Below are 27734 nucleotides of genomic sequence, written 5' to 3' on the forward strand. Positions count from 1 at the left end.
CGACTTGTAGTTGTGTCACTTTAGTTGTTCATTGAGCTTCTCATATGTGCCTTGACCGGGGGGGCTCAAGCCGAGCCAGTGACTCTTTGCTCAAGCCAGCGACCTCGGGATTTTGAACCTGAGACCTCAGCATCTCAGGTTGACACTCTATCCACAGCATCATCACTGGTCAGGCTCCATGACAATTTTAATAACTGCTGAAACAGCAGACTTAAATCTTAACATCTTCTTATATTTGACATGTTTAATTGATATTTTCTTCTAAAATATAGCAAACATATTAACATATACAAAAGCAGTTAAAAGATAGAAACATCCTTTTCTGTGGACATATAACAAAAAAAAAACCCATAAACAACTTTATGAACAAGAGAATTTACAAAAGTATACAAAATGAGTTGCACATATAATACTGACATACAGTCATTCAGAAGATAATGGTTTTAGTTATTTCCAGGTGATGGAAGCAGTCTAATATGTCAATCTAGAAAATACATGCAATTGCCGGCTGTCCTTAGAGATGCTGCATATACACATAAGAAAATAAAGACAGCCTTGGCCCTGGCCGGTTGGCTCGGTGGTCGAGCGTCGGCCTGGCGTGCGGAAGTCCCGGGTTCGATTCCCGGCCAGGGCACAGAGGAGAGGCGCCCATCTGCTTCTCCACCCCTTCCCCTCTCCTTCCTCTCTCTCTATTCCCCTCCCGCAGCCGAGGCTCCATTGGAGCAAAAGATGGCCCGGGCGCTGGGGATGGCTCCTTGGCCTCTGCCCCAGGCGCTCGAGTGGCTCTGGTAGCGACAGAGCAATGCCCCGGATGGGCAGAGCATCGCCCCCTGGTGGGCGTGCTGGGTGGATCCCGGTCGGGCGCATGAGGGAGTCTGTCTGACTGCCTCCCTGTTTCCAGCTTCAGAAAAATACAAAAAAAAAAAAAAAAAAGACAGCCTGACTGGGTGGTGGCGCAGTGGATAGAGCATCGAACTGGGATGCGGAGGACCCAGGTTCGAGACCCTGAGGTCGCCAGCTTAAGCGCGGGTTCATCTGGTTTGAGCAAAGCTCACCAGCTTGGACCCAAGGTCGCTGGCTTGAGCAAGGGGTTACTTGGTCTGCTGAAGGCCCACAGTCAAGGCACATATGAGAACGCAATCAATGAACTAAGGTGTCGCAACAAAAAGCTGATGATTGATGTTTCTCATCTCTCTCCGTTCCTGTCTGTCCCTATCTCTCTCTCTCTCAGTAAAAAAAAAAAAAAAAAAAAAAAAAAAAAAGAAAGAAAGAAAAAGAAAATAAAGACAAAGAGCCACATGAAACTTACATATCTGGTGACTTCGTACTCTCCAGGAAATCTGAATCTACCTAAAAACTTTAAATGTAAGCTATCATAAGATCTTAAAGGGAACTCTTAAAAATCACAATATTATGGAATTAAATTTTAATAAATGGGGGCTAGAGAGATAGGCCTCTCAGATAATTTTCCTATTTGACTTGAGTTATTAAAACCAAAGCAGTGTTTTTGATGTACTCAGTTTCTTTACTAAGACCCAAATAGTTTAATTCTATCAGCTAAATTTAATCCAGGCATTGATATTTTAAACATAATACTGTCAAACTTCTTTCACTAATATTTAAAAAATACACATGTACTAATATATTAGAAGTTGATCTCATTTTTTAAATATGGGCCATGGGCTGATTTGCCAAACACTGGGGAAAGGTAGAGACTAAAAAGAAAAATTAGTTAGCTATGTGCTTATTTCTTTGTAAGTATTTATACTAAATAATGGAATTGAAAAAACAATTTTTTTTTTTTTGTATTTTTCTGAAGTTGGAAACGGGGAGGCAGTCAGACTCCCGCATGCGCCCGACCGGGATCCACCTGGCATGCCCACTAGGGGGTGATGCTCTGCCCATCTGGGGCGTTGCTCTGTTGCAACCAAAGCCATTCTAGCACCTGAGGCAGAGGCCACAGAGCCATCCTCAGCGCCCGGGCCAACTTTGCTTCAATGGAGCCTTGGCTGTGGGAGGGGAAGAGAAATACAGAGAGGAAGGAGGGGGTTGGGGTGGAGAAGCAGATGGGCGCTTCTCCTGTGTGCCCTGGCTGGCAATCGAACCCGGGACTCCTGCATGCCAGGCCGATGCTCTACCACTGAGCCAACTGGCCAGGGCTGAAAAAACAATTTTTGAGAAGAATCAGGTAGATGATTCTTAATTAGAAGTCACAACGAAAAAGGACTACTATCTATCTATCTATCTATCTATCTATCTATCTATCTATCTATCTATCATCATCTATGTCTCTATCTATTTATCTACCATCTATCTACTGCAGCACTTCATTTTCCTCAATGATGTGTTGCTGGGCCTAATGTTCTCATATGACAGTAAATAACCAAAATTTGTCTCGTATTTATTTAATTAAGGCAGAATTGCACTGTTTTGGGTCAACAACAATTTTAAGGGTTGAGTTTTGTATGCAATTGGAAAATCTGAAGTGGAATGAAAAATTGAGGGTAATGTCTCTTGGTGTTAAAGATACAGGGCATACTTTCACAAGGAAGTTTCAAAATAGCTAATTTTTCAATAAATCCAAAGAGATTATAACATACACGTGCAATAAAACAAAAGAGATGGTGACTCAGAGATGCTTAGATTCAACTTCTGACTCAAATAGAAGTCTCCATCAGTTTGGAATTCACTACTCGCCAAAAATCCATAAAACATTTACACCAGATAGACCAAGATTAACTCTCCTATAAAGAAAAAAAATAGTTTTAGTGTAATTCATTGCCAAGCATTGAAGGTCTTTTCTCAAATAACTAAAACAAGGGTACATGATTAATTGATGACATTTAAAGCTATTCTGTAATAAGTTATGGTACACATGGTTTATCAGGTGAATTCTAGTAACAGTAATTACTTTCTTTTTTTTTTTTTTTTGCATTTTTCTGAAGCTGGAAACAGGGAGAGACAGACAGACTCCCGCATGCGCCCGACCGGGATCCACCCTGCACGCCCACCAGGGGGCGACGCTCTGCCCACCAGGGGGCAATGCTCTGCCCATCCTGGGCGTCGCCATGTTGCGACCCTCCTGGGTGTCGCCATGTTGCGACCAGAGCCACTCTAGCGCCTGGGGCAGAGGCCACAGAGCCATCCCCAGCGCCCGGGCCATCTTTGCTCCAATGGAGCCTTGGCTGCTGGAGGGGAAGAGAGAGACAGAGAGGAAGGCGCGGCGGAGGGGTGGAGAAGCAAATGGGCGCTTCTCCTATGTGCCCTGGCCGGGAATCGAACCCGGGTCCTCTGCACGCTAGGCCGACGCTCTACCGCTGAGCCAACCGGCCAGGGCCAGTAATTACTTTCTTAACTGTGCTTAAAAGCTGAACTTAGAATAAAAAGATTTATAGAGTGTTGAAAATCAATTTTTCAGTGCACCTCAAGAAGTATTATATCAGATAGAATTAACAGAATAATTTTAGCACCAAAGTAGATGTGCCAATTAAGTTTTAAAAATGGAGGATATAGATATAGGCCTCTTAGAAAATTTTACCAGTTTGACTTGAATTAGGACTTTTCTAAGTATTAGGGATGCTTTAGTGAAATTGCATATGGGTATTAATTTAATATAGCTTAAACTAAACCATATCGCATATAACAAAAAAAAATTGACTTCTACTCTAGAGAGTAACAGAACTGTATTCAAAGTATGAGAAGAGAAGAAGGCTATGAACTACTCATCTAACAGAGTAAAAAATCAGCCAACTATATCCAACACTGAAGAGTCGAGAGAGAGCTGCATAGCTCTATTATTTGACACCACAGGAGCAGTATCAGGAGGAAAAGCCACAGGAGGTTCAAGTGGTTGACTTTGGGAAGTGGGTTTGGGTAATACAGGGAACTGCTTATTTCTGTCAAACTGTTAGCACTACAGATTTTTTAAAATTATGAATCTGTATTCATTTTGGTAAAAAAAAATAAAAAATATAAATTACAAAAATGCCCAAGATAGCAAATCCAAGTTAATATACATCACAGAAAGAGAGTATGAGTTCATTAGAAAAGAAAAATACAGAAAATGGTCAAAGACACAAAAGTCTTTTCCCAGAGAAGTGTTATACAAATGGTTAATAAAGAAAGATGCTTAGACTCACAAATAAGCACAAATTAAGACATTTTTGTATCAAATTGAACTTATCATTTGCAGTGTCAGTGAGGGAAAAAAGAGGAAAACATGATTGATAGAAATTACCTTTTTGGAAGGGCATTTTGTAACATTTTTTTATTAATTTTAATTTATTGTGTTAATATGGATTCAAGTGTCCCACCCAACATAACACCCTTACCCCCTAACTGTAACATTTTTAATTGTACTCATAATTTTTAAAATCACAGACTGTTAAAAGTTTCTGACAGAAATAAACAGTTCTCTGTATTACCCAAGCCCACTTCCCAAAGTCAACCACTTGAAACTCCTACAGAATCTTACTTAACAAAGGAAGAAAATCTTATGTGTTTGAAAGCATAAATACCTACCCAAGCATTCCTGACTCTTTGGTCTTTATGATGTAGAGGAACATTAATAATGTATGAAACATATTATTTCGGCCCTGGAACAAAGAGAAAAAAGACAGCAAGATTTAAACCAAACTGAGCAAACGATTCAGTCTGATAGGTGAAGGCAGAGCCTATCAACTCACAGCCTACAAACTCAGAATTCCATGTAATTCAGATTTTCATTCATTCATTACACAAAGTGCCTACTTTGTGCTAGGAAGTGGGAATACTGCAGTGAAAAAGGGAGGGTCCATGTGATCAAGGAGCTTAAAGTCTAGTAGAAAGGCAGACAGTAAACTCAGAATTACAAGTAGTGTGACAAATGTTATGGGGGGAGGGGAAGGCGTGTGGGAACATATGTGGGCCTCTGACCCAGGCTGGTGAGGCAAGGGAACACCTGCCTGAGGGAAAGGTTTTTAAGTTGAGACCTGAAAGTGGAGCAGAAAGTAAACAGACTGGGAAGTCCCGCATGCGCCCGACTGGGATCCACCCGGCACGCCCACCAGGGGCAACGCTCTGCCCACCAGGGGGCGATGCTCTGCCCCTCTGGGGCGTCGCTCTGCCGCGACCAGAGCCACTCTAGTGCCTGGGGCAGAGGCCGAGGAGCCATCCCCAGCGCCCGGGTTATCTTTGCTCCCATGGAGCTTTGGCTGCGGGAGGGGAAGAGAGAGACAGAGAGGAAGGGGGGGGGGATGGAGAAGCAAATGGGCGCTTCTCCTATGTGCCCTGGCCGGGAATCGAACCCAGGTCCCCCGCACGCCAGGCCGACACTCTACCGCTGAGCCAACTGGCCAGGGCCCGAAGTTGACATTTTTTTTTTTTTTTTTTTTTCATTTTTCTGAAGCTGGAAACAGGGAGAGACAGTCAGACAGACTCCCGCATGCGCCCGACCGGGATCCACCCGGCACACCCACCAGGGGCGACGCTCTGCCCCCCAGGGGGCGATGCTCTGCCCATCCTGGGCGTCGCCATATTGCGACCAGAGCCACTCCAGCGCCTGAGGCAGAGGCCACAGAGCCATGCCCAGCGCCCGGGCCATCTCTGCTCCAATGGAGCCTTGGCTGCGGGAGGGGAAGAGAGAGACAGAGAGGAAAGCGCGGAGGAGGGGTGGAGAAGCAAATGGGCGCTTCTCCTGTGTGCCCTGGCCGGGAATCGAACCCGGGTCCTCCGCACGCTAGGCTGACGCTCTACCGCTGAGCCAACCGGCCAGGGCCGAAGTTGACATTTTAAACTTGAAAAAAATGAAATTAATATTCTTTCTTGGAAACCTGATAGAGAATAGTGTGAAATTTCTTAGTAAAGATGCTCGTAACAAAAATAACTGCAAAGGTCATCAAAAGAAATGAGGCTTGCAACCACGAGCAAAATCCCTGGAGAGAAGTGTAAATCAGTACAACCTTATTTACTTATTTAAATTTTTTGATTGATTTTTAGAGAGACAGAGGGAGTAAGAAAGGAGAGAGAAAGAGGGAGGAAGGGGGAGAGACGTATGAAGAGAGGAAGAGAGAGAGAAAGAAGCATTCACTTGTTTCACTTAGCTGTGCATTCATTGGTTGCTTCCTATATGGTCCCTGACCAGGGATCATACCCATAATTTTGGCATTTCCGGATGACTCTTTAACTGACTGAACCAACTGGTCAGGGCTACGATAACCTTTTTTAATACAGTAGTTTGATACAGATTTTAAAAGCCCTGAAAATATTCTGTAACCTAGGATTTTACTTTTGGACTCTGGGCGAAAGAAATTATCTGAAACGCAGATAGTGATATGCATAAAGATGAGTATTCGGCACTACTATGATAATGAAGAATTAGAAACATTCAAAATGTCCAACAGTAGAGGAATGGTTGAATGAATTACATTACAATCTTATGATGAAGTTTTTTACAGCTATTAAAATGTTTTTTTTTTCTTTTCTGAAGCTGGAAACGGGGAGAGACAGTCAGACAGACTCCCGCATGCGCCCGACCGGGATCCACCCGGCACGCCCACCAGGGGCGACGCTCTGCCCACCAGGGGCCGATGCTCTGCCCCTCCGGGGGGTCACTCTGCTGCGACCAGAGCCACTCTAGCGCCTGGGGCAGAGGCCAAGGAGCCATCCCCAGCGCCTGGGCCATCTTTGCTCCAATGGAGCCTTGGCTGCGGGAGGGGAAGAGAGAGACAGAGAGGAAGGAGGGGGTGGGGGTGGAGAAGCAAATGGGCGCTTCTCCTATGTGCCCTGGCCGGGAATCGAACCCGGGTCCCCCGCACGCCAGGCCGACGCTCTACCGCTGAGCCAACCGGCCAGGGCCTATTAAAATGTATTTTTATGAAGCTTTTTAATGTCATAGAAATTATGTTATAAAGTTAATTTTTAAAAGGATATAAAACTATATAAGTTATTTCAACTTATAAAAAATAGTACAGAGAAAGAGCAAAATGAAATTAACCTAAAACAATACACCAAAATGTTAACAGCTTCCTCTAAGTAATAATGAGTGTTTTTTCTTTACACTTTTCCAAATTAAACATATACTTTTATAGTTAAAAAAGGGGGTATGCAAGAAACACATTTTCCCTAATTCAAAAGTTTACCTAGTCCATAAATAAGATATTCTAATTTTAAAAACATTATCTAAGCAAGTAATCCATGCCATTCTATAGCAGCAGCTCCCACACTGAGAAGTACCTTTGGGAGATTGTAGACGTGACGCTGGTAGATTAGCTCATAATGGGGAGGGTTGATGGCACTCTGATAAATGCAGAAAACATTCTCATTTGTCACATCTGTAAGGGAAATACGCTCCATGAAAAACCAAACAAAGCCACTAGATGTATTTCATATGAAAAGCTCAACCCATTCTTTTAAGAGCAGCTGATACCTGGTTTATTGGGTGTCTGAACAAAGTGCTGGGAAGTAAATGTTTTTCCATCAGGGTATTTAGGATGTGGAGGTAATCTGGAATCGAGGTAGGTGCAAAACACATGCACGATGATCTAGAAATGAGGAAACAATTTTTCAAAGTCAGCATGAAACTCTATCATCGATGGAGCCCTTTAAAAACATCTGTGTTTATGACTATAATTTTAAAATTTTTCCCTTAAGAGAGAATTAGCAAAAATGCTTTCAAGTGGTTATAAGATGAAATCTGTAAAATGCAAAGATAAAAGACATTCCTACTTGTCTGCTGAGTGTGTCTTCACACCCATACAGTTAATGAACAGCAACACCAAGATAAAACACACTTCTATTCAATTCTCAGTTTAAATGTTAGTATTTAAAACTTCATTTCTCACACATAACAATCACTATAAAAAAATTTAAACATGATTTTGAAAAACTCTTAAATGCCCCAAAACTTTATACTCTTTGAACTTATAAATCTAATTTTAGGAATCTTTTTTAAAGTAGTAATCCCAAATAAACAAGAAATATGCAGCACTGTATTCCTTGCAACATTAGAAAAGAAAAATCCTTTCCCTTATCACATTTCTCCAACTTTTAGGTCCAATAATAGAATAGCTAAATGATACTGTGTAATAACGAAAAAACTACTCAAACACTGCAAAAGTGAAAAAAGGCAGGATGTACAATTTTACCTACAGAATGATTACAACTCTGATAGAAATACATGAAAAACTAGGACAATCTAATAAGGGAAAAAAATACACCAAAATAAAAAACAAAAACAATTTTTTATTTCTTAGTTTCTAAATTCTTTTTAATACTTATCTTGATAATGGGAAAATAAAAACTCATAAATCCAGTAACAGAACTGGAAAAAAACCCCTCAAATAAACTAGAGACTTACAGCAGAATCGGTGGGCAGGTCTGTATCCCACTTGCGTCCTTTGAAGTCGCCACCTCTATTCCATCGAAATGAGCTCATGCAGCCTCCTTGAGAAAGTTCTGTAGCAATCAAGGTGAAATAAAAAAAGCTAAGAATATGCAAAAAATGAAGGGAAAAAAGACTAAGGAGTAACAATAAGAGAAGCATATCATCTTAAAAACCTGATCAACATGACCTGTGGTGGTGCAGTGGGTAAAGCGTCCACCTGGAGTGCTGAGGTCGCCAGTTTGAAACCCCTGGCTTCCCTGGTCAAGGCACATATGGGAATTGATGTTTTCTGCTACCCCCCCCTCTGTCCCCTCTCTCTAAAATGAATAAAATCTAAAAACAAACCAACCTGATCAAGAGACCTACAATATAAAGAAATACAAGCTATCAAAGATGAACTTAAACATTACCAGAAGAAAGAACATATAAATCCAAGATGTGAGATAAGACTAATATTCTGGGCTCTTAAAAAAAAAAGTCAATGTCATGTGGGAAAAAGGTAGCAGAACTGTTTTAGACAAAAACACCAAAAAAAGAAAAAAGGAAACAATACATGTAATGTGTGAACCTACACCTTATCCTGGTTAGAAAAAAAGGATATATAACATTCTATGGACAATTGAGAAATTTGAATATGAACTGTGTATTAGATAATATTACAGAAATATATTTTTTTCACATTGATTTTGAGAGAGAGGAAGGGAAGGAGAGAGGTGAGAAGGGGAGGAGAGAGGTGAGAAGGGGAGGAGAGAGGTGAGAAAGGAGAGACAGACAGAAAGAAGCATCAACTCGCTGCTCCAATTAGCTGTGCACCAACTGATCACTTCGCATACTTGCCCTGACAGAGGCTCAAGCTGGCAATCCGGGGATTGAGCCAGTGACCTGGGGATCAAACTGCTAACCTCGGTGCTCAGGGGCAATGCTCCATCCACTGCGCCGCTGGCCAGGGCAAATATTTTTAATTTTTAAGGTCTGATAATTGTATTGTGATAATGTAGGCACATGTTCTTTTTCTTTTTAGGAATTTGCATGCTGAAAAGTAATGATATGTCTACAATATACTTTCAAATAAGCAAGAAAAGGTGTTATGTGTGTGTATATGTAGAGAGAAGAGAATCAAATATGGGAAATGTTGATAACTATTCAATCTAGAAGGCTCATACAGGGTTTGTTGAATAGAAAATGAGTAAAATATTCACTTGAGTCCATTTAGCTCATTTTGAAGTTTTTCTCTATAGAATAAAATTATTAACTAACACATTCAAGGCTAAGTATATTATTTTGACAATTCTTAAGCACATAAAATATAAAACCCAAAAGCTGTTCAAGTGTAAACCTTACTTAAGCTATAATTAAATATATTTTCATAAAATATAAGATCATACCTAGTGATACTTTACATTTTTTCAAGAACATGTTTTTCCCTTATTCCCTTTATTTATAAAATCTCAAAGTAGTGAAAAGGTTTTCATTTTTTTTCATCTTCTAATCAGGAGTTACCTTTGATCCTTTCAAACAAGTACTCTTGATTGGGGGTGAGGTCGAGGTATTGCACGATTGTATTCAGAGTTGGAATGAGAGGAGCTTTGACTAGAGCAGCTTGTTTCAAGCTGGTAATACTGGCCTCTGTTAAAAATAAACCACACAGAAAATGATATTATTCATGTGGTTCTCTAAAAAACCAAAACGCTCTTCCCTCAATAGATAAGATATTCAAGGAATAAATGACAGCAACAATTTACACCTTAACAATTTGCATTATCTTCTTACATTTTTATAATTTCTGACAAGGTGGCCAGATAGCTATCTGCTCCCTCCCCCGTTTTCCCTCTCCCTCCAAAAGCAGCAGCCAGAACCATTTTGGAAGATATATAAACAACTAACACACAAAAGACACACATACACTCATATAAAAAATAGTCCAGCCATAAAAATAATCCTGGAGAATACTTACCAAAAGAGAAAGGGTGGGGGGAAAAACACAACAAAATAGTATCACTCTAATTTAATTAGAAATATATACATATATATGTGCCGTATTTCCTCAACTCCTAAATATACACTTCTCTTGCTCTTAAGTTATGGGATAACTTAAAATAGATACATATAGTTGGCATCATAGTATTTTTCTTTAAAAACAATAACTGCTTGTGATTAAATTGATAGTGGTTATCTCTGGAAGCAGAATTATGGATAATATTCTTTGCGTATTTCTGTACTTTTTGAATTTTCTACTTGAACACATGTATATTGCTTTGCAGTCATAAGGCAATGTTGTTGTTTAGAAAGCACATCACGGTGGTAACTGACACATGCTACAGCATGAACGAAACTTGAAAACTTGATTAAGTGAAAAAAGCCAATCACAAGGACAACATCCTGCCTGATCCCATTCATATGCACTCTGCAGAGGAGGCCTATGGACAGAGGCAGAAAGTAGACTGGTAGCTGCCTAGGGCTGGGGGATGGGCGGCGCTAGGAAACTGGGGTGACTGCTAACGGTAGGTGGGGTTTCTATTCCAGCTGAGGAAACAGTGTAAGATTGATTGATGGTTGACAATCCAAACCTCTGAACTGTGGACTTTTAAGTAAATTACATTTCAATAAAACCGTAATATTAACAAAAAGAACTGTATTACAGACATTTAGACTTTTCCTTCACCTCCAGGTAAGACAGGAAGTAGTTCAACATCCCACAACAGGACAGATTTCCCACTTGGCAGACTCATCGACAGGGAATCACATACCTCCTATCTGCAGCTCCGGACAACCTATGCGTCTCATCTGTGTGCTGACAGACTCAATTTCTTGTACAAGTGGCACTAATATTGTCTCATTGATCCACTAGGAGGAAACATGAAAAGGTTTTGGACACATAATTCCAAAGCATTTCTCATAAGACTCTAAGATCTTTTTACTGTTGTGTATGTAAATACTAACAAGTACAGAGAAAGAGAATGCAAGGAGCAGCTTCCTGAAGTTAGAGTTAAGTGAACATGCTACTGGAATGTAAGTTAATGACGTTATCTTCTTAAATCACATATGCCTTTTGTTTTTTTCTCGAAGAAAATATAAAACTTTCAGTTATGTATTAAGTTTTTCTGGAATATTTCTTTCTATGCTTATTATACGTAAGTTACAAGGATGTCTTCAGTTTACATTTCTAAGGTGATTAGTCATACATTTATTCATGCAGTGTTTATATTGGTTTGTAATTAGTAAGACAGTTTTTCAAATGAACATAATTGATTAACTCTCAGTAGGCTCCCCTAATTCCCTAACCATGTAGAAAAAAGATGTATTACATCTGAAACTGGCTTGAGAATATTACCACATTACTTTATGATTAGGGATTTCAAATGCCACTTCGCATGGCTAATATCAAACTAATTGTGGGAAATGAGAAGACTGTCTAGGGAAACACCCTGTCTGGTTTATTGGTGTTATGTTTGTGTGTATGTGTTTGTGGTAACTTCCACCATTTGTTTCCATGCTCCTGTTGAACCATAAAATGAAAGGATGAAAAAATGTTTCAGATGAAATATATGTCTACTCTTCCTTAAAAATGTCCAAAAAACCCTAAATTTCAGAACATTGTAGCCTAAGAAATTCAGTCAAGGGACTGCATTTATGTTTCTTCCGAGCTAACACTCCGACCAAAACATACTTTAATTATACTGGCACTTTAGCCCTGGCTGTTGGTGCAGTGGACAGAGCATTGTCCCAGAGTGCTGAGGTCACCAGTTTGATCCCAGGATAGCTGGCTTGATCCCAAGGGTGCCAGTTTGACACCAAGATTGTTGTTTTGAGTCCCAGTCAGGGCACAGATGAGAAGCAATCAATGGATGCACAACTAAGTGCAACAACAAATTGATGCTTCTCTTCATCTCCCTCCACCCCTTCCTCTCTCTTAAATCAATGGGAAATAAATAGGCATGTTAGACAAGCCTGTAAGCAGAAATAACAGAGAGTACAGTTCTAAGACATCCATTCTCCCAAAATTTATTAAATGCATCCTGCTTGCCAACCCCTCTTTGGCTACAGCAAACTGATCTAAGGGGCCCAGGGGAGAGATCCAGGCCTCATTCCCAGAAAGTCTGATTCAGTATTTCCAAGGTTGGGCTCAAGAATTTTATCTTTAAAATGCCATCCAGGCTTCTGGTTCCAGAAAGTAGGCTGCTATTTTTCTCACCACTCCCTCTTGATACCCTATTTAAATTATAAGGAAAGAATGAAAAAGGAGTGCGATTTTAACATATTTCTAGAAGATGCGGAGCTGATGGGTGGCTGTTCCTGGATGACACAGGGGAGGCAGCAGTGGCCTCCACAGACTCTGAGTGGAGGCGCCTGTGGGGGTGGGGGTGGGGGGCAACCGCGGGGGAGGAGGGGCCAGCAGCCTGCAGAACCTGGGTGGGTCGCACAGGGGCCACCAAGGGCAGCGAGGAAAACAGGCAGTGCTGACACAAGGGAACTCCCTCCCTCTGTACACAGACAGTTGGCCTTTCCAACCTTTAGGCCAAAGACAGAGAGCATTCTTCTTCAGAAAAATCAAATAACTTGATATATTCCAATGTAGCTTCATGCATATACTGTCTTCTCTCTAACTGAAGTTTTCTGAGAGCAAGAGACTCATTTTTGCTTCCCTCACAGTTCTAGATACACAACAGGCCTGACAGAATAGGTCTTTGAAAAATAAAATTGAGTGGCTGGCAAAGGGAAGAGGTACTATTGTTCCTTTACCCAAAAGGCCCCAATTTGCTAAACATGGAAGAAAAAACCCCTTACAAATGGATACCATACGGTCAATGTCATGTTTAGCCTTATATATATATGCTGTCCATGTTGTACTTTTAATAATTCTGAAATCTAATTAACAATTAACATCTCTAACTGATATTCTAATAACATACTTTGCATATTAAGAGGTGCTAATACTGACCAAAGAGTAATGTCAAACTTACATTTCTGAATTTAGCTGTCCATGAGTCCATATGATCAAGAAGTTGTCTATTCATAGTCACTCTTGCCCAAACCTATTAAAAATATGTTTAAAATGAACAATCAGTGAGAAAAAAAAATGTTGCTAGAAATCAGTCACTCTTTCCCTCAACCTCAAAAGTATTTGGAATACTTTTGGAAAAATAAAAAGGAAAAAACCTTCACAAATGTCAATAATGATCTTGTATGCAATAATATCCTATTACACACTTGTTGTTATTCATGCAGACATATCTTTAAAATTCCTTATGTTGGCCTGACCTGTGGTGGTGCAGTGGATAAAGCGTCGACCTGGAAATGCTGAGGTCACCAGTTCAAAACCCTGGGCTTGCCTGGTCAAGGCACATATGGGAGTTGATGCTTCCAGCTCCTCCCCCTCCTTCTCTCTCTCTATCTCTCCTCTCTCTCTCTGTCTCTCCCTCTTCTTTCTAAAATGAATAAATAAAAAATAAAAATAAAAAAAATAAAATTCCTTATGTTGATATGTTTAAAAGAAGATTCTTCTCACTTTGAAGAACAAAATTAAAACCCTGCATTTGGTATTAAACTAGAGAAGTTACAAACTGTCAAATGTTCTAATCTAAATATATTTCCCCCTTGATCTTAGCCAAAAAGTTGAGAAGTGATCTAAATATATTTTAAAAGCAAGAGTCTTGTACATATTGATACTTGAGATACCTTTGTATAAACGAATGCATAAAAATGTTTTAGGCAGGACACCAATGTCAACTATGTGTCATCAAGAGTAAAATATACAATATTCAGTTTTAGGCACACTAAAGTAGATAAGAGCCTCTCTATTGTTTAACATGCGCCAGATTTATGTTCCTGGTCAATAAATGTGGAGGTTATAGAAAAGAAAATGTTCCAGAAGTAAAAAGGAAGCCTTTCAAATAATCTGTAAATCACAAAATTAAGCCATGTGTATTTTCCATTTACCTCCTCTGCAGCTTGTTTAGAGCTGAGGTCGGCTTCATCTTTGTTAGCACAGGGGGCCTGAGACCTACAGGCAAGCTGGTACTGAAACTTCTTTAGAGTCTGTGCATAATCCCCCATAGAACGATTATAGTTCCAGAAGGTAGGACTGGAAGAAGGCGAGGTAGAATCTGGGCTCCCTATAATGATTAAATCAAAGAGCATCAGTGTTACAGCCATTTTGACATCTAGTGTTAGTATGAGAACGCGGTATCTGGGCACAGAGGCAATGGCCACCAAGGAAGACAGCCTCGAGGGGCTTCTTTTTCCCTCCAGCTCGACATTATCTTTTCTTTAGAGAACACAGACTACTTGTACTAAAAGTTAACAAGGACATTTCTTAATGGTATTAAGAGCTGTATGTGGTTGAACATGTTTATTTTTGTTGTAAAAGAAAGCTTGTTTCATTCTCTTAGACTTTCAAATGATTCAATGAGAAACAAAAGACAAATTTCTTTAGGAAGTAAATAGGCTAAGGAAGTTCCTTGCCTGAATTTTTAGAAACTCTTTCTGAATGGGATAACTACAGCCTCCTGTTAATAAATTACTCTCTAGGCAACTAAACTCACTCTTCCCTGTACTCTACTGTGCACTATTCATATCCTGTAGGAATTCCTGTGTTGTATTGAAGAGAGACTCTGCTGATCACACTTCTGAATTCACTTTTAGAAAATGTAAACATTTAGGGATTTAATCCAGAGTAATTATCACATTTCAAAGTTATAGTTTATCTCTTTTTCCAAATAATATTTGGAAAGGTAGGGAATATTTATTCCCCCTAGCACCTAGCACAGTATTTAAACAGACAGCAAAATGTGCCCTGGCCGGATAGCTCAGTTGGTTAGAGCATCATCTGGAGGCGCAGAGGTTGCTGGTTCGATCCGTCAGGGCACATACAGGAGCACATTGATGTACCTGTCTCACTCCCAATCTCAAATCAATAAAATAAACATAAAAATAAATAAAGAGCAAGTTTTCAAGGACAATTATTTGATACTTGTGAAGGGCTTAATTTTTTTAAAGTTTAATATTGAAAATAACAATTGATACTTCACACCCACACAAAAAATAAGTTTTTAAAATAATCTTAGCAGAATTTCTAACAGCAGTGACTATAACATAATAAAACTGCTTTTCTTATGCTATTTATTTACAGGTGCCAAGGATGAAAAGTCATGAAAGGGACATGTGAGAACATTTCATCTACAGCATCCAACCTTGAAGGTCAGCCAGTTTGTACCAGTAGTTCAGGTGACTACTTGTATGTTTCATCTGTCATAAAAGTAAATAATTATGTACAATAAAGAAATATCACACTTGGTGTACAGTGAAATTTTCAAGTAGGACTTCTGGCAAAATTGACTTACAGGAATAAATTACCATCAAGAAAACAAGTTTTAAATGAACACAAGTAAGTTAATAAACTGGAAATAAAACAGAAGGTAAAAGACTTTGTGTTCATGATAGAACACAAAGTTATTCTATTTTGGTTCATCGTTAGGACAATTAATATAAAAAATAATCATTAGGACTATTAACTTCAAAAGTTTTCTCAGAGAAAACTTGAACACAAGAAAAATTTCAGTAAAGACTGGCTTTACTTGACAAAAATTTTATATAGTTTGTAGACAGAAGATGACAGAAATAAGAAGCTTTACTATCTGTTGTGCATTAGCCAAAGTACATGCAAAATATACACAGTAAGCAGTGACAGCATGGGCCTCTCTGTAATGACCACACCACAACAAATAGCACACAATCTATAGCTGGAAAAGCCCAAAGACCTAAGGATCAAACACAGAGAGATGTTAAATTCTGGCAACCTAACAAACCGGGTAACCTAAAACACCTTCCACTATATAGAACTAAAAATGTTTATTAAAATAGAACACCTTATTCCAATGGGTAATGGAGCATGCAAAAAGTTAAGAGGAATAGCTAGAGGCTAGAAATGAGGTGAGACCTGACAAGGAGAGTGGCCTGTGTGAGCTGACACTGCGGCTGCCCTGGAGAATTCTGCAGGCTTCGGGAAACCTATCAGCTGGGATTGCAGTGGCTGAGTGGGAACCCGTGATGAAGATGCAGGCCCCGAAGAGGTAGAGTTGGGTTGAGTCCCTTTTCCTACTGCTATCCTTTGCACTTGGCAGAGGGCCAGGAACCTCAAAGGGCCACATTCTCAGTGGGTAAGAAAGCAATCTGACTGCTGGCACCAGGAGATAACGAAGAAGCTTGTGTGTATTAGGTTGTTGGAGATTAATCCTTTAAGCCTAGACATTACTTAAGTTAGTTCAAAGCCAGTGATCCTCCTTAGGGACCTGGCAGAGACATATACAAAACTTCTAGGAGGAAACAAGGCTTCCATCCAGCCTTGCCCAGGACAGAGCAAGCACAGATAAAACCCTTCTGAAGATGAGACTACCAAAAACAAACAGAAAAACCAGATAATCACAAGGAAACAAGCCTCAAAGCATGAGTCAACAAGACCAAAAAATGTTAGTATTTCATCTCTATAAACTTTAGATAACTGAACTACTAGACAGAGACTTTTTAAAAGAATGTTTAAAGTAACTGAGATAGGAAGAGGAATTGAAAACAGAAACAAAACAAGATACTCTAAAACAAGTCAGGAATATTTGAAAGAACCAAATAAAATTCTGAAAAATAAAAAAATACAAATAAAAAACTCAAAAGAGTTAACTGAACAGCAGTTTAGTTAGACATTACTAATGAAAGGACCAATGAGTTCAAACTAGCTAAAACAAACTGTGGGGTGAGGGGTAAAGAGGAAGTTCTTTACAGAAGAATTCCAGAGTACTAAATGTAGAAAAAAATAAAGTATAGTAGAAAGTATCCATTTTGAAACTACCACTGTATTCATTTATTGGGAAAGGACCACCAATGAATGTTAGCTAAAACCACTGAGTGAAAGGCTGTTGGGGGAACAGTATAGTCCCAAGTCTCAAAGAAATCATACTATAGATTATGTATTACAAAAGGGAAAAGCTATTATGAAGAAATCAGGTTGCCATCCCCTGGGCAAGTAGTCCTTATAGCACTACCAATAAAGGCACAAAACGATACCATATGACTCCTGATGAGATCCGCTGAAAGGGACATACCACCACTTAAGTTGTATTCTTGCCAAAAAATAGTATTTAAATCTAATCTAATAAAGAGAAAATGATCACATAAATCCACACGTGCAATACAACTAGCCTGACCTCTTGAGAATGTAGATGTCATAAAAGACAAGAAGCATGACAACTAAATGCAGTACATGAACCTTAACTAGATCCTGCATCAGTAAAAGGAAAGAAAAAAAGCTACAAAGGTCATTATTGTGTCAATTGCAGGAAATGTGAATGTGAATAATGGTAATTAAGTATGATGATCATGTTGCAGGTAGAGAGGAAAATGTACTTGTCTTAGGAGATGCATGTGAAATATTTAGGGATGAAGTGGCTCTTAGCAAAATGGGTATGTGAGAACAAGCACGTGAGTGCCCGGTTTCTCACGACTGAGGAAGGAAATTGCAAATATGGGGAGGAAAGGCTAGAATAAACCCATTATAGCTGGATTGGAATTGGGGGTATTAGTATGAACTCATGGTTTGGTTTTGTTTTTAAAGATTTTATTTATTCATTTTAGAGAGGAGAAAGAGAGAAAGCAAGAAAAAGAGAATAGGAGAGGAACAGGAAGCACCAACTCCCATATGTGCCTTGACCAGCCAAGCCCAGGGTTTTAAACTGGCGAGCTCAGCATTCCAGGTTGACACTTTATCCACTGGACCACCACAGGTCAGGCTGAACTCATGGTTTTTAATATACAGTTGACCCTTGAACAGTGAGGGGGTTAGGGGCATTGACCCCTCCCCATTTAGTTAAAAATCCATGTATAACTTCTTTTTGTGTGTGTGTGACAGAGACAGAGAGTCAGAAAGAGGGACAGATAGGGACAGACAGACAGGAAGGGCGATGAGAAGCATCAGTTCTTTGTTGTGGCACCTTAGTTGTTCATTGATTGCTTTCTCATATGTGCCTTGACTGGGGGCTACAGCAGACTGAGTGACCCCTTGCTCGAGCCAGTGACCTTGGGTTCAAGCTGGTGAGCCTTGCTCAAACCAGTTGAGCTCAAACTGGCGAGCTCAGGGTCTCGAACCTGGGTCTTCCGCATCCCAGTCCGATGCTTTATCCACTGTGCCACAGCTTGGTCAAGCCCATGTATCGATATAACTTCTGATTCCACCAACAGTTAACTATTGATAGTTTCCTGTTGACCAGAAGCTTTACCAATAATAACATAGTCGATTAACACATTTTTTGTATGTTAATATGTATTATATACTGTATTCTTATAAAGCTGGAGAAGAAAATGTTAAGAAAATCGTAAATGTATTTACTGTACTGTATATATTAACTGAAAAAAATCCATGTTAATGGACCCATGCAGTTCAAACCCATGTTGTTCCAGAATGAACTGATGGGATCCTGTAGCTGAATGGATACAGAAATATACTTATATATATAATGTGTGTATATATACATACATTTCCCTAGCTGCCTGCTCAGAGGACCTAGAGTAATGACACTTTATTAACATGGCATATCCAATGCCCAGACATCAATTTCTAAACATCATTCTTCACTAAAAGCAGTTATGGTCCTTTAAAGAAACAGACTGACTCCAGAGCTAGTTAGCCAGGGAAAATACAAAAGAAGCCTGAAATATCTTGTGTTGCTGTAAATTAAAAAAAAAAAAAAGAGTGAGAGAAAGTGCTCAAAGAATGAGTGTCATGTCAAAAGAACATAAAGTGGCCCACTAGCCAAATCTGAGAATATCTAACCATCAAAATAAATGACAATGGAAAAGAAGAAAAAGAACCATCTGACAGAAGAATGCCAATAAACAGATATGAAAGGTGGTTGGACAACAATGTGAATGAACCTAATACAATGTGAATTATACCTTAAAAATGGTCACAGTGTGGTGATGGGAGGAGATGTGTCTTGGAATGGTGAACATACAATACAATGTACAGTTGATGTACTATAGAATTGTACATCTGAAACCAATATAATTTTATTAACCAGTGTCACCCCAATAAATGCAATTTAAAAATGGTTAAAATGATAAATCTTATGTATATTTTATCACAAAAAAGTTTAAACATAAAAGGGATAAATATTGAAAGAATGACAGAATTAGAAAGCCACTATGACAACCAACACAGAAATAATTAATTTTGAAAAGAATCTCAAAAGGATGTCAAAACTAGTAAGTCAAAATTTAGTGAGGAAGAGGATGTTTATATACTCTCAAAGTAGCTCCCAAATAAATACTTTAGAAATTAATTTGTATAAAATACTTAACTAAAACCTATGGGCACAGAGGGTTAAAAGGACAGGGATAAACAATAGATGAACCTGGTAAATGCTAACCACATGAAACAGGAGAGCTGTGTTAATGTCACACAAATACTCTTAAAGGCAAAAAGCCTAAGCATAAAAGGAGTAACTGACCAGAATGGTATTAACAATTCTGAATTTACATGCACTTAATATAATCTCATGGACACTTAGCCAATTTGACAGAATTACGAAGAGATATTTAGTGGAAGACAAACATTGGGAGTTTTTAACACATTTCCTTAGTGACTAATAGATCAAGCAGACAAAAATTAATCATATCAAGAAGCTTACTAAATGAACATGGAGTCCAGTATTTGAGACTATGCATTCTTTTTAATATACCAAGAACCATTTATAAAAAGTAATCACATAGCAGGCCTAAATGCAAGTCTGAAAAAAACACCCCCAAGTCAATAAGGTACAGATCAGAATCTCCAGCTCAGTACAATCAGCTTAGAAAACAGAGAAAAGATAACCAAGCCTTTCATTTCATATGTCTGGAAATTAAAAGCAACACTAATCAATAACAACAACACTTCCAAGAAACTCCTATATGTCAAGGAAGAAATAAAAATGGAAAGCAGAAAAAGTGGCTACGACAAAGATATGTAAAGGGTTAATACGTTGTTCTTTGTGTTTATACACTAGCATTTTCAGTACACTTGAAATATTTCAAAATTTAAAAAGAAAAAGCGTGTATTGACAAGTAACAAGATAATATTGATTTGTTTCTTTGACATTTGTGGCAATTCGAGGCTAAATTGTATTAAACATCAATGGAGAGATTTAAAGTGACACAAAGAGCCATGGTCCAATAACTGGCTTCCTCATTGTGGCCATGCTTTAGCACCTAATGTGCTTTCTGTGGAAGTTCCTGCGGGGAAAAATCATTACTCTGCTCAATAACCTAATTTGGTTTCAAATAATTGACTTTGTAATAATCAAATCCTCCCCAAACAGATTAAGATTTTCTAACATTGTTTCCCAAGGTAAACTAAAGATAACTTTAAATTGTTCTGAAAAACAGCAGCACTTCTAGCGTAAATCCATGCTCTGTCCTTCGTCCTTAACAGCCACAACAACCTTCCCAAGGACTATCAGAAAGGAGACAACTGTCACTTCAATGAGTTTTGCTATTCACTACTTCAAAGACATTTGACAGCTTTTTTTTTTGATTGATTAGAGAGAAAGAGAGAGAAAGCATTCATTTGTTGTTCCACTTAGTTGTGCTTCCTTAATGTGCTCAGACTGGGGATTGAACCCACAACCTTGAGGTTTTGGGATGACACTTGAACCAACCGAGCTAACTGGCCAGACCCTGAGAGCCTCAACTTTTAAACAGAAACTATAACTTACGCTATATGAAAAAGCTTTCAATCTTAATGTTCAAGATTTCTCAGTTCAGTTTTATCTTACTTAAATGTGGTGAACTTTAACTGCATAAAATATAGAAACAAAACATATTTGTCTTCTGAACTACACAAGGTTTTTAGTAAGAGACTTAAACATTTAATCAAAGTAATGAAACTAACAAGTTAAGGATAATGTAGAGTGACACCAAATATACTGCTCATAAAAATTAGGGGATATTTTATCGCTTCATATTCATTTTGAAAACATCCCCTAATTTTGTGAGCAGTATATTTATGTTATATGTTAGATCAAAAACCTACATATACATACCCAGTTTCACTCTATGCTGTTTCTCTTCTTCACTTCTAAGGAAAGTATCCAGAGTTCGCAGGTCCGTCATGTAGTCTTCTTTGTCCGTAGGGGAGTTATAGACAGTGGGTGAAGAACGGTAGCGAGACCGCAACCCACCGCTCTCCACTGGTCCAACAGTGGTAGGGTATGGAGAAGAAGGAGAGGAACTATAGCTTGCCAACTATACAAAATTAAAAAAAAAACACACTTTATTTAATTGAAATTTATTTATTTTTGTTTTGGTTTTTGACTTTTAAAACATAATACACCAATAATAAAATCCAGAACACTGACAACACCAAATGCGGATGAGGATGTGAAGCAACAGAAATTCTCATACATAGCTGGCAGGAACACAAAATGGAAAAGCCAATTGGGAAGACAGTTTGATGGTTTCTTACAAAACTAAACATACCCTTACAAAACGATCTAGCAATTGTGCTCTTTGGCATTTACCTAAAGGAGTTGAAAACTTATGTCCACACAAAAAGCGGCACACAGATGTTTACAACAGCTTTACCCATAATTACCAAAACATGGAAGCAACCTGTTATCCTTCAATAAGTGAACAGACAAACGGTGGTACATTTGACAATTGGGACAATGCTCTAACCGACTAGGTAACCAGCCACAGGAGTGTATTTCCAAATCTTTAAATGTACATGGCTATGTCAATATGTTTTTCACATAATTGACACAATACTGTTTAATTTAAAATTTTATGTCCTTGTTTTATTCAAAGTTATCCAAGCATTTTCCAATAAAAATTCTTTTTTTTTTTTTTTTTTTTGTATTTTTCTGAAGCTGGAAACGGGGAGAGACAGTCAGACAGACTCCCGCATGCGCCCGACCGCGATCCACCCGGCACGCCCACCAGAGGCGATGCTCTGCCCACCAGGGGGCGATGCTCTGCCCCTCCAGGGCATCGCTATGCTGCGACCAGAGCCACTCTAGCGCCTGGGGCAGAGGCCAAGGAGCCATCCCCAGCGCCCAGGCCATCTTTGCTCCAATGGAGCCTTGGCTGTGGGAGGGGAAGAGAGAGACAGAGAGGAAGGAGGGGTGGTGGGTGGAGAAGCAAATGGGTGCTTCTCCTATGTGCCCTGGCCGGGAATCGAACCCCGGTCCCCCGCACGCCAGGCCGACGCTCTACCGCTGAGCCAACCGGCCAGGGCCAAAAATTCTTTATAAATATTATTCTTACTAGCTATCTAGTATTTTATTGTACAAATATACCATAATTTATTTTTACCTTTTCTTATTCTAGACATCTGGATTGTCTACAATTTTTGGCTACTATGAATGTTAACAGGAAACATCTTTGTACATAAATCTTTGATTAATTTTAAGGCTTCCTTTAAAATTCGTGGAACTGAAATGATTTGATTAAAGCATGCAAACATTTTTATATATATTCTTTTCAACAAAAATGTTGCACTAAGTTGTATTATCCAGAAGAGAATAGGAGTACCTATTTTTGGTATATGTCCATCAGCATTACTCTATGAAAAGACATGTAATTAATATCCAAGAGTATTATAAAATCACTTTTAATTTGCATTTCTTTATACTAATGAAGTTAAACACTTTAAAATACAATTACTGGTCACAGGTATTACCTATAGTTAACTCTTTAGTACAATACATTGAAAATTTCTGCTAGGGTTTCATGCTCAATTTATATTTGGTTATAATAAATGAAGGATTAACAAATCTTGCCCTGGCCGGTTGGCTCAGCGGTAGAGCGTCGGCCTAGCGTGCGGAGGACCCGGGTTCGATTCCCGGCCAGGGCACACAGGAGAAGCGCCCATTTGCTTCTCCACCCCTCCGCCGCGCTTTCCTCTCTGTCTCTCTCTTCCCCTCCCGCAGCCAAGGCTCCATTGGAGCAAAGATGGCCCGGGCGCTGGGGATGGCTCCTTGGCCTCTGCCCCAGGCGCTAGAGTGGCTCTGGTCGTAATATGGCGACGCCCAGGATGGGCAGAGCATCGCCCCCTGGTGGGCAGAGCGTCGCCCCTGGTGGGTGTGCCGGGTGGATCCCGGTCGGGCGCATGCGGGAGTCTGTCTGACTGTCTCTCCCTGTTTCCAGCTTCAGAAAAATGGAAAGAAAAAAAAACAAACAAAAAAAAAACCAAATCTTATAATTTTTAATGCTGTCTGAAAATAAAAATGTTAATCCTTTTCCACACTGATTTTTGTTATTTGAATGAACATAGTAAATCCTTATATATAATATATATTATGACTATATTTGAGCTATTGTTCCATTAACTGGTTTATCCTTGCTCAAAGGGAATAATATTTTATACATATATACATGATCTTATTTCATCCTCTTAATAATAGGTATTATCATTATACTAATTTTAGATATGAAAGTTTAGCTTGCTTAAGATCATACCAGGATTTCAACCCAGTTTTCTGAGAGTTTACACTTTTAACATGTTTTACTGGGTCGGAATTATCTGTTCACACAGTAACGAAATGTTAACTGTGGAAGGTGGGTGATCCGCAGCAGCTCCCTGTACGGGTCCTTTCATGTCCATGTGAAAAATTTCATAATCAAATGTTTAAAAAGTAACTGTTTTTGAAAATTTTGAAGTCAATAGTAAAAACTGGCTCTTAAGTGGGTGATTAGTGCAAGTTTATTACCCACTGTTGCTGTTTCTTCACTGATAAAACTAGGAGTTTCAACTCACTAGACTGTCAATGTAATCTCCCAATTGTAAAACAAGGTGACTGGCCAAGAGAAAGAGTCATTACCTTATTATAACCACTGATGGGCGAATAGGTCACTCCTGGGCTATAAGAACCACTGCCCCCTGATGATAATCCTTGTAGCTGAGGGCTGTATCCGGTTATACAGCTGGTAGTGAACTTGGGGCTGGCACTAGGTGAACGAGATGGGCTGTAACTCAACACACTCTGACCTTGAATTGAAGAAGGTGGAGAGGGAGGGATTTGGGTTGCTGCCAGATCATGTGGAGGCGTAGTCTGTACAACTAGAAGAATAAATAGGTAAATAAATGGCAAATAAATAAAATTTCTATGAAAACAGATTTAATGAACTAAATCTTTTTCTTCAGAAAAATGGAAAATAATATAGAAGTTGGTTGTTAAATTACATAAGTTATCACCAAAAACCACAAATTAGTTCTTTACCATTTCTAATTTCTACAGAATACAAAATAAGAAGTTAGCCTCAACTGAGCAAGCATTAGTGATTTAATTTTAATTATAATTAAACAGTGGAACAAATTTTCATGAGGCTATTGATTGCTAGATCCATTTAATTTATACAAATAGGAATGACAGTTACTGGTCTTGGGACAATTTATCATAGACCTGCTTAATATAGTTGAACCAGATGGTCTAAGTCCCTTCCAGACGAGTCTAGGAAACGGGAAAATTAAATTGAGAAAGAGTTATTGCCAACCTTTCCTCTACCTTTGCAAAAGATGTTAAACACTTACCAGCTGTTTTCAACCCTAAAAGTGTTTGCTGTCCAGGGCTAACAACCAGACTCGGTGCCACAGTATATTTGAAATATCTCCAAAAATCAAATAAGGCGTTAAGGCTGAAGAGAGACGCAAGGGCAAGCTCTACAAGGGAATAATAATGAATAATAATTTAAAAGACTTAATAATTGAAAACTTCTTCCTCTAGTTACCACTTAATGAGTGTCTATTAAATACAGGGTACTTACTAGTGAGTTTCAAAACATTATGACTAATCCTTAATACTTGAACAATAAACATTTTCACCTCTATTTTAAAGACCAACCAACAGTTGGCAGAAAAGTGATTTTTGCAAGAGCACACAGCTCGTTACTGAAGCCATGATTCTAACTCAGGTCTGCAGAGTTCAAAACTCTTGCTCTTTCACTTTTTACACCACCTTTCTCACAGACTTTAGATTCATGAGTGTATTCAAAGAGACTGAGGAAGGCATCAGTGTTGTAGAAATCTGGCTGGTCTTGAAAGGTGAAAAATGAGAAGTAGGAAAGGCATTTCAGGGAGATTAACAGATACACATCTCACTAACCCTAAACTTTATTTTTCTTCACAGAACTCATTATTACCTAGAATTGTATTGTTTAATTTGATTGTCTCTTTTACTGACATGTTCCTTCCACGAGGGTAGGGACTTTGTTCCCCTGCTGCTGCAGTCCCAGTTTTTGGAAGACAGTAGGCACGCAAATATTTGCTGAATGAAAGCATGGCTGAATTAAACTTGAATGTAGTTTTTCGTTGACAGTAATTCTAAATTAGAGAAAATTACTTACCAATATACCAGAGGGGCCAGTATGTCACATTATAATATGAACTAATCAATTTTCCAGTCCTGGAAGAATCAGAAAGGCTTTTTAATGTATTTTAAAAAAACAAAAAACACCCAAAATCAAAACAAACACAAAAACATGTGGAACCAACCACTGGTCTCTTAGATTTTTTTCTAATTAACTTACATTTCAGTATATATCATTCCAGCCACAGATACATTTAGGAGTCCCCAGGCTAAAACCACCTTTCTAGCTTCTGTTTCTTTTCTCATCTTGATGGTTCTGTCAATAAGGGAAGTACTAGGGCTTGGCTCCCCCTGCATCTATTCAAAAACAAGAAACACAAGAATTAACCGTTTTAAGAGATCACATGTGTGTCCTTTATAACAATAACTAAAAACTGCGCACACCTTTTCCTCATTTTTTTTTCTACACTTTAATATTAGTATATGGAAAGGGAACCCTAAACTATTAACCTCACTGACACTATATTGTAATCAATAAAGAAGTGGCTGGTCACTTCAGAAAACAACTTAATACTTCCAATTAATAAAAACGTGTTATTTTGTAACTGAAGCGTTGGTAGTTACGTCTGCAATTCCTCTGTACTGTATTTTGGGACTATGGCACAAGCATTAGCTCAGGGACAAACTTAAACTCTAAATACCAAGTTTTGGGAGAAACTATCTCATTTAGGTCACAAGCCATTAGACTCTCATACAGTTTTGTGCAGAAAACTGCCTATAATCTTAAACTAACTCTGCACTCCGACAGATCTACGCCGGGACCTCCGTTTTGTTTTTAACTTTTGGAAGGGCCAGTACTCATGATGGGAGGGGGATGAGGGCGAGTGGAAAGAAGTGTGCATTGCTTTGGACTACACCGGGATTTGTATTTCCTTCTTTTTGCTAGGCTTCATTCGTTGCAGACAAGTGTAAGTTTTGTTATACGGAGTCGTACCCTTCCCGCTACCCAACCGGACTCAAAACTCCCCGGACCCAATGAGCTCCCCTCCTTGGCTCTCCCAATACAAACTTCCGCAACCCTATCGTTTCTGTCCTCCGTTCCTCCACGGGTGGCGGGATACCCGGCCACATCTCCCTTTGCATGAGCCCACGGCAGGTCCACAGGCACGTAATTCGCCAGGCCCGCGTGAATTCCGCGGGGCCAGGAAGCACAAAAAACCACCCCTAAAACGCACCGTGATCTTCGAGCGGAAGCCGCTGACTCGCGCCACTCTCTACTGCACATGCGCGAAGCGCTAAGGCGAAAGAGACCAGCTTTCAAGTCTTGATTACCGGAAGAACGGGCGGGCGATTTCTTCTCGCGAGAAGAGGAGGGTTAAGGAGCGATGGGGATTGGGAGCGTTACCAGGGAAACACTCGAGGATTAGTGGCTCGCACTGAGGTGCGGGTGAGAAAGCTGAGCAGCAGTAATGCAGACCACGTTCTGAACCCTTTCTATAAAGTAATAACAGTAACAAAAGAAATTTCTATGTATTAATATAATTTTAGCTTCTTAGGGCATTATGGACTCACATATTAAAACATTTTATTAAGCAGAGTGGCTGATTTATAGGATAAGGGACGTGGTAATATTTCCAGACACCATTAGCAATGACAAAGCATTTCTCACACCTCTGTGTTAAAAAAAAGGAAAAAGAACTGTGTGTTCTGACCCCATGTTAATTCTTAAATATCCATGTAACGAGAGTGCAGCAGTAACAAGAAGAACCAAAATGTGTTTTGTTCAAGTTGCCAGTGGTTTTGAGGTTTTTTGTTTTTGTTTTTTTAAATCTTTAAATTTCCTGCATGATTTTTGGAAGAAAGAACTTCTAATGCTGAGGAAAGTTTCCTGGTAGAGTTCAGTTGGGTATTATTTAACAAACACAAACTACAATCTGACCTGTGGTGGCACAGTGGATAGCGTATCAACCTAGAATGCTGAGGTTGGGGGTTCAAAACCCTGGGCTAGCTGGGTCAGGGCTCATACGACAAGCAAGCAATGGATA

General features: G+C 39.2%; 1 protein-coding gene across 2 annotated transcripts; it reads right to left on the reverse strand.

The window, feature by feature from the left end:
- Positions 1-1996: 1996 nt before the first annotated feature.
- On the reverse strand, positions 1997-27015 carry TMEM209 (transmembrane protein 209). 2 transcript variants are annotated; one of them, XM_066262300.1, is made up of 15 exons: positions 26759-26879; positions 25910-26046; positions 25727-25785; positions 24915-25043; positions 24205-24443; positions 21427-21628; positions 14300-14475; positions 13324-13395; positions 11110-11206; positions 9863-9988; positions 8336-8433; positions 7406-7520; positions 7213-7310; positions 4522-4595; positions 1997-2744 (listed from the first exon to the last, which is right to left on the reverse strand). In XM_066262300.1, exons 2-15 carry the CDS (start codon positions 26044-26046, stop codon positions 2690-2692), a joined length of 1677 nt encoding a protein of 558 aa, XP_066118397.1. In that variant the 5' UTR covers positions 26759-26879; the 3' UTR covers positions 1997-2689. The 2 variants fall into 2 exon arrangements, with proteins under 2 accessions (XP_066118397.1, XP_066118396.1); XM_066262299.1 differs by lacking the exon at positions 26759-26879 and adding an exon at positions 26925-27015 and having other exon boundaries at positions 2000-2744.
- Between the last annotated feature and the right edge of the window lie 719 nt (positions 27016-27734).

The sequence above is a fragment of the Saccopteryx bilineata genome, chromosome 2, assembly GCF_036850765.1.
Source record: "Saccopteryx bilineata isolate mSacBil1 chromosome 2, mSacBil1_pri_phased_curated, whole genome shotgun sequence".
Taxonomy (NCBI): domain Eukaryota; kingdom Metazoa; phylum Chordata; class Mammalia; order Chiroptera; family Emballonuridae; genus Saccopteryx; species Saccopteryx bilineata.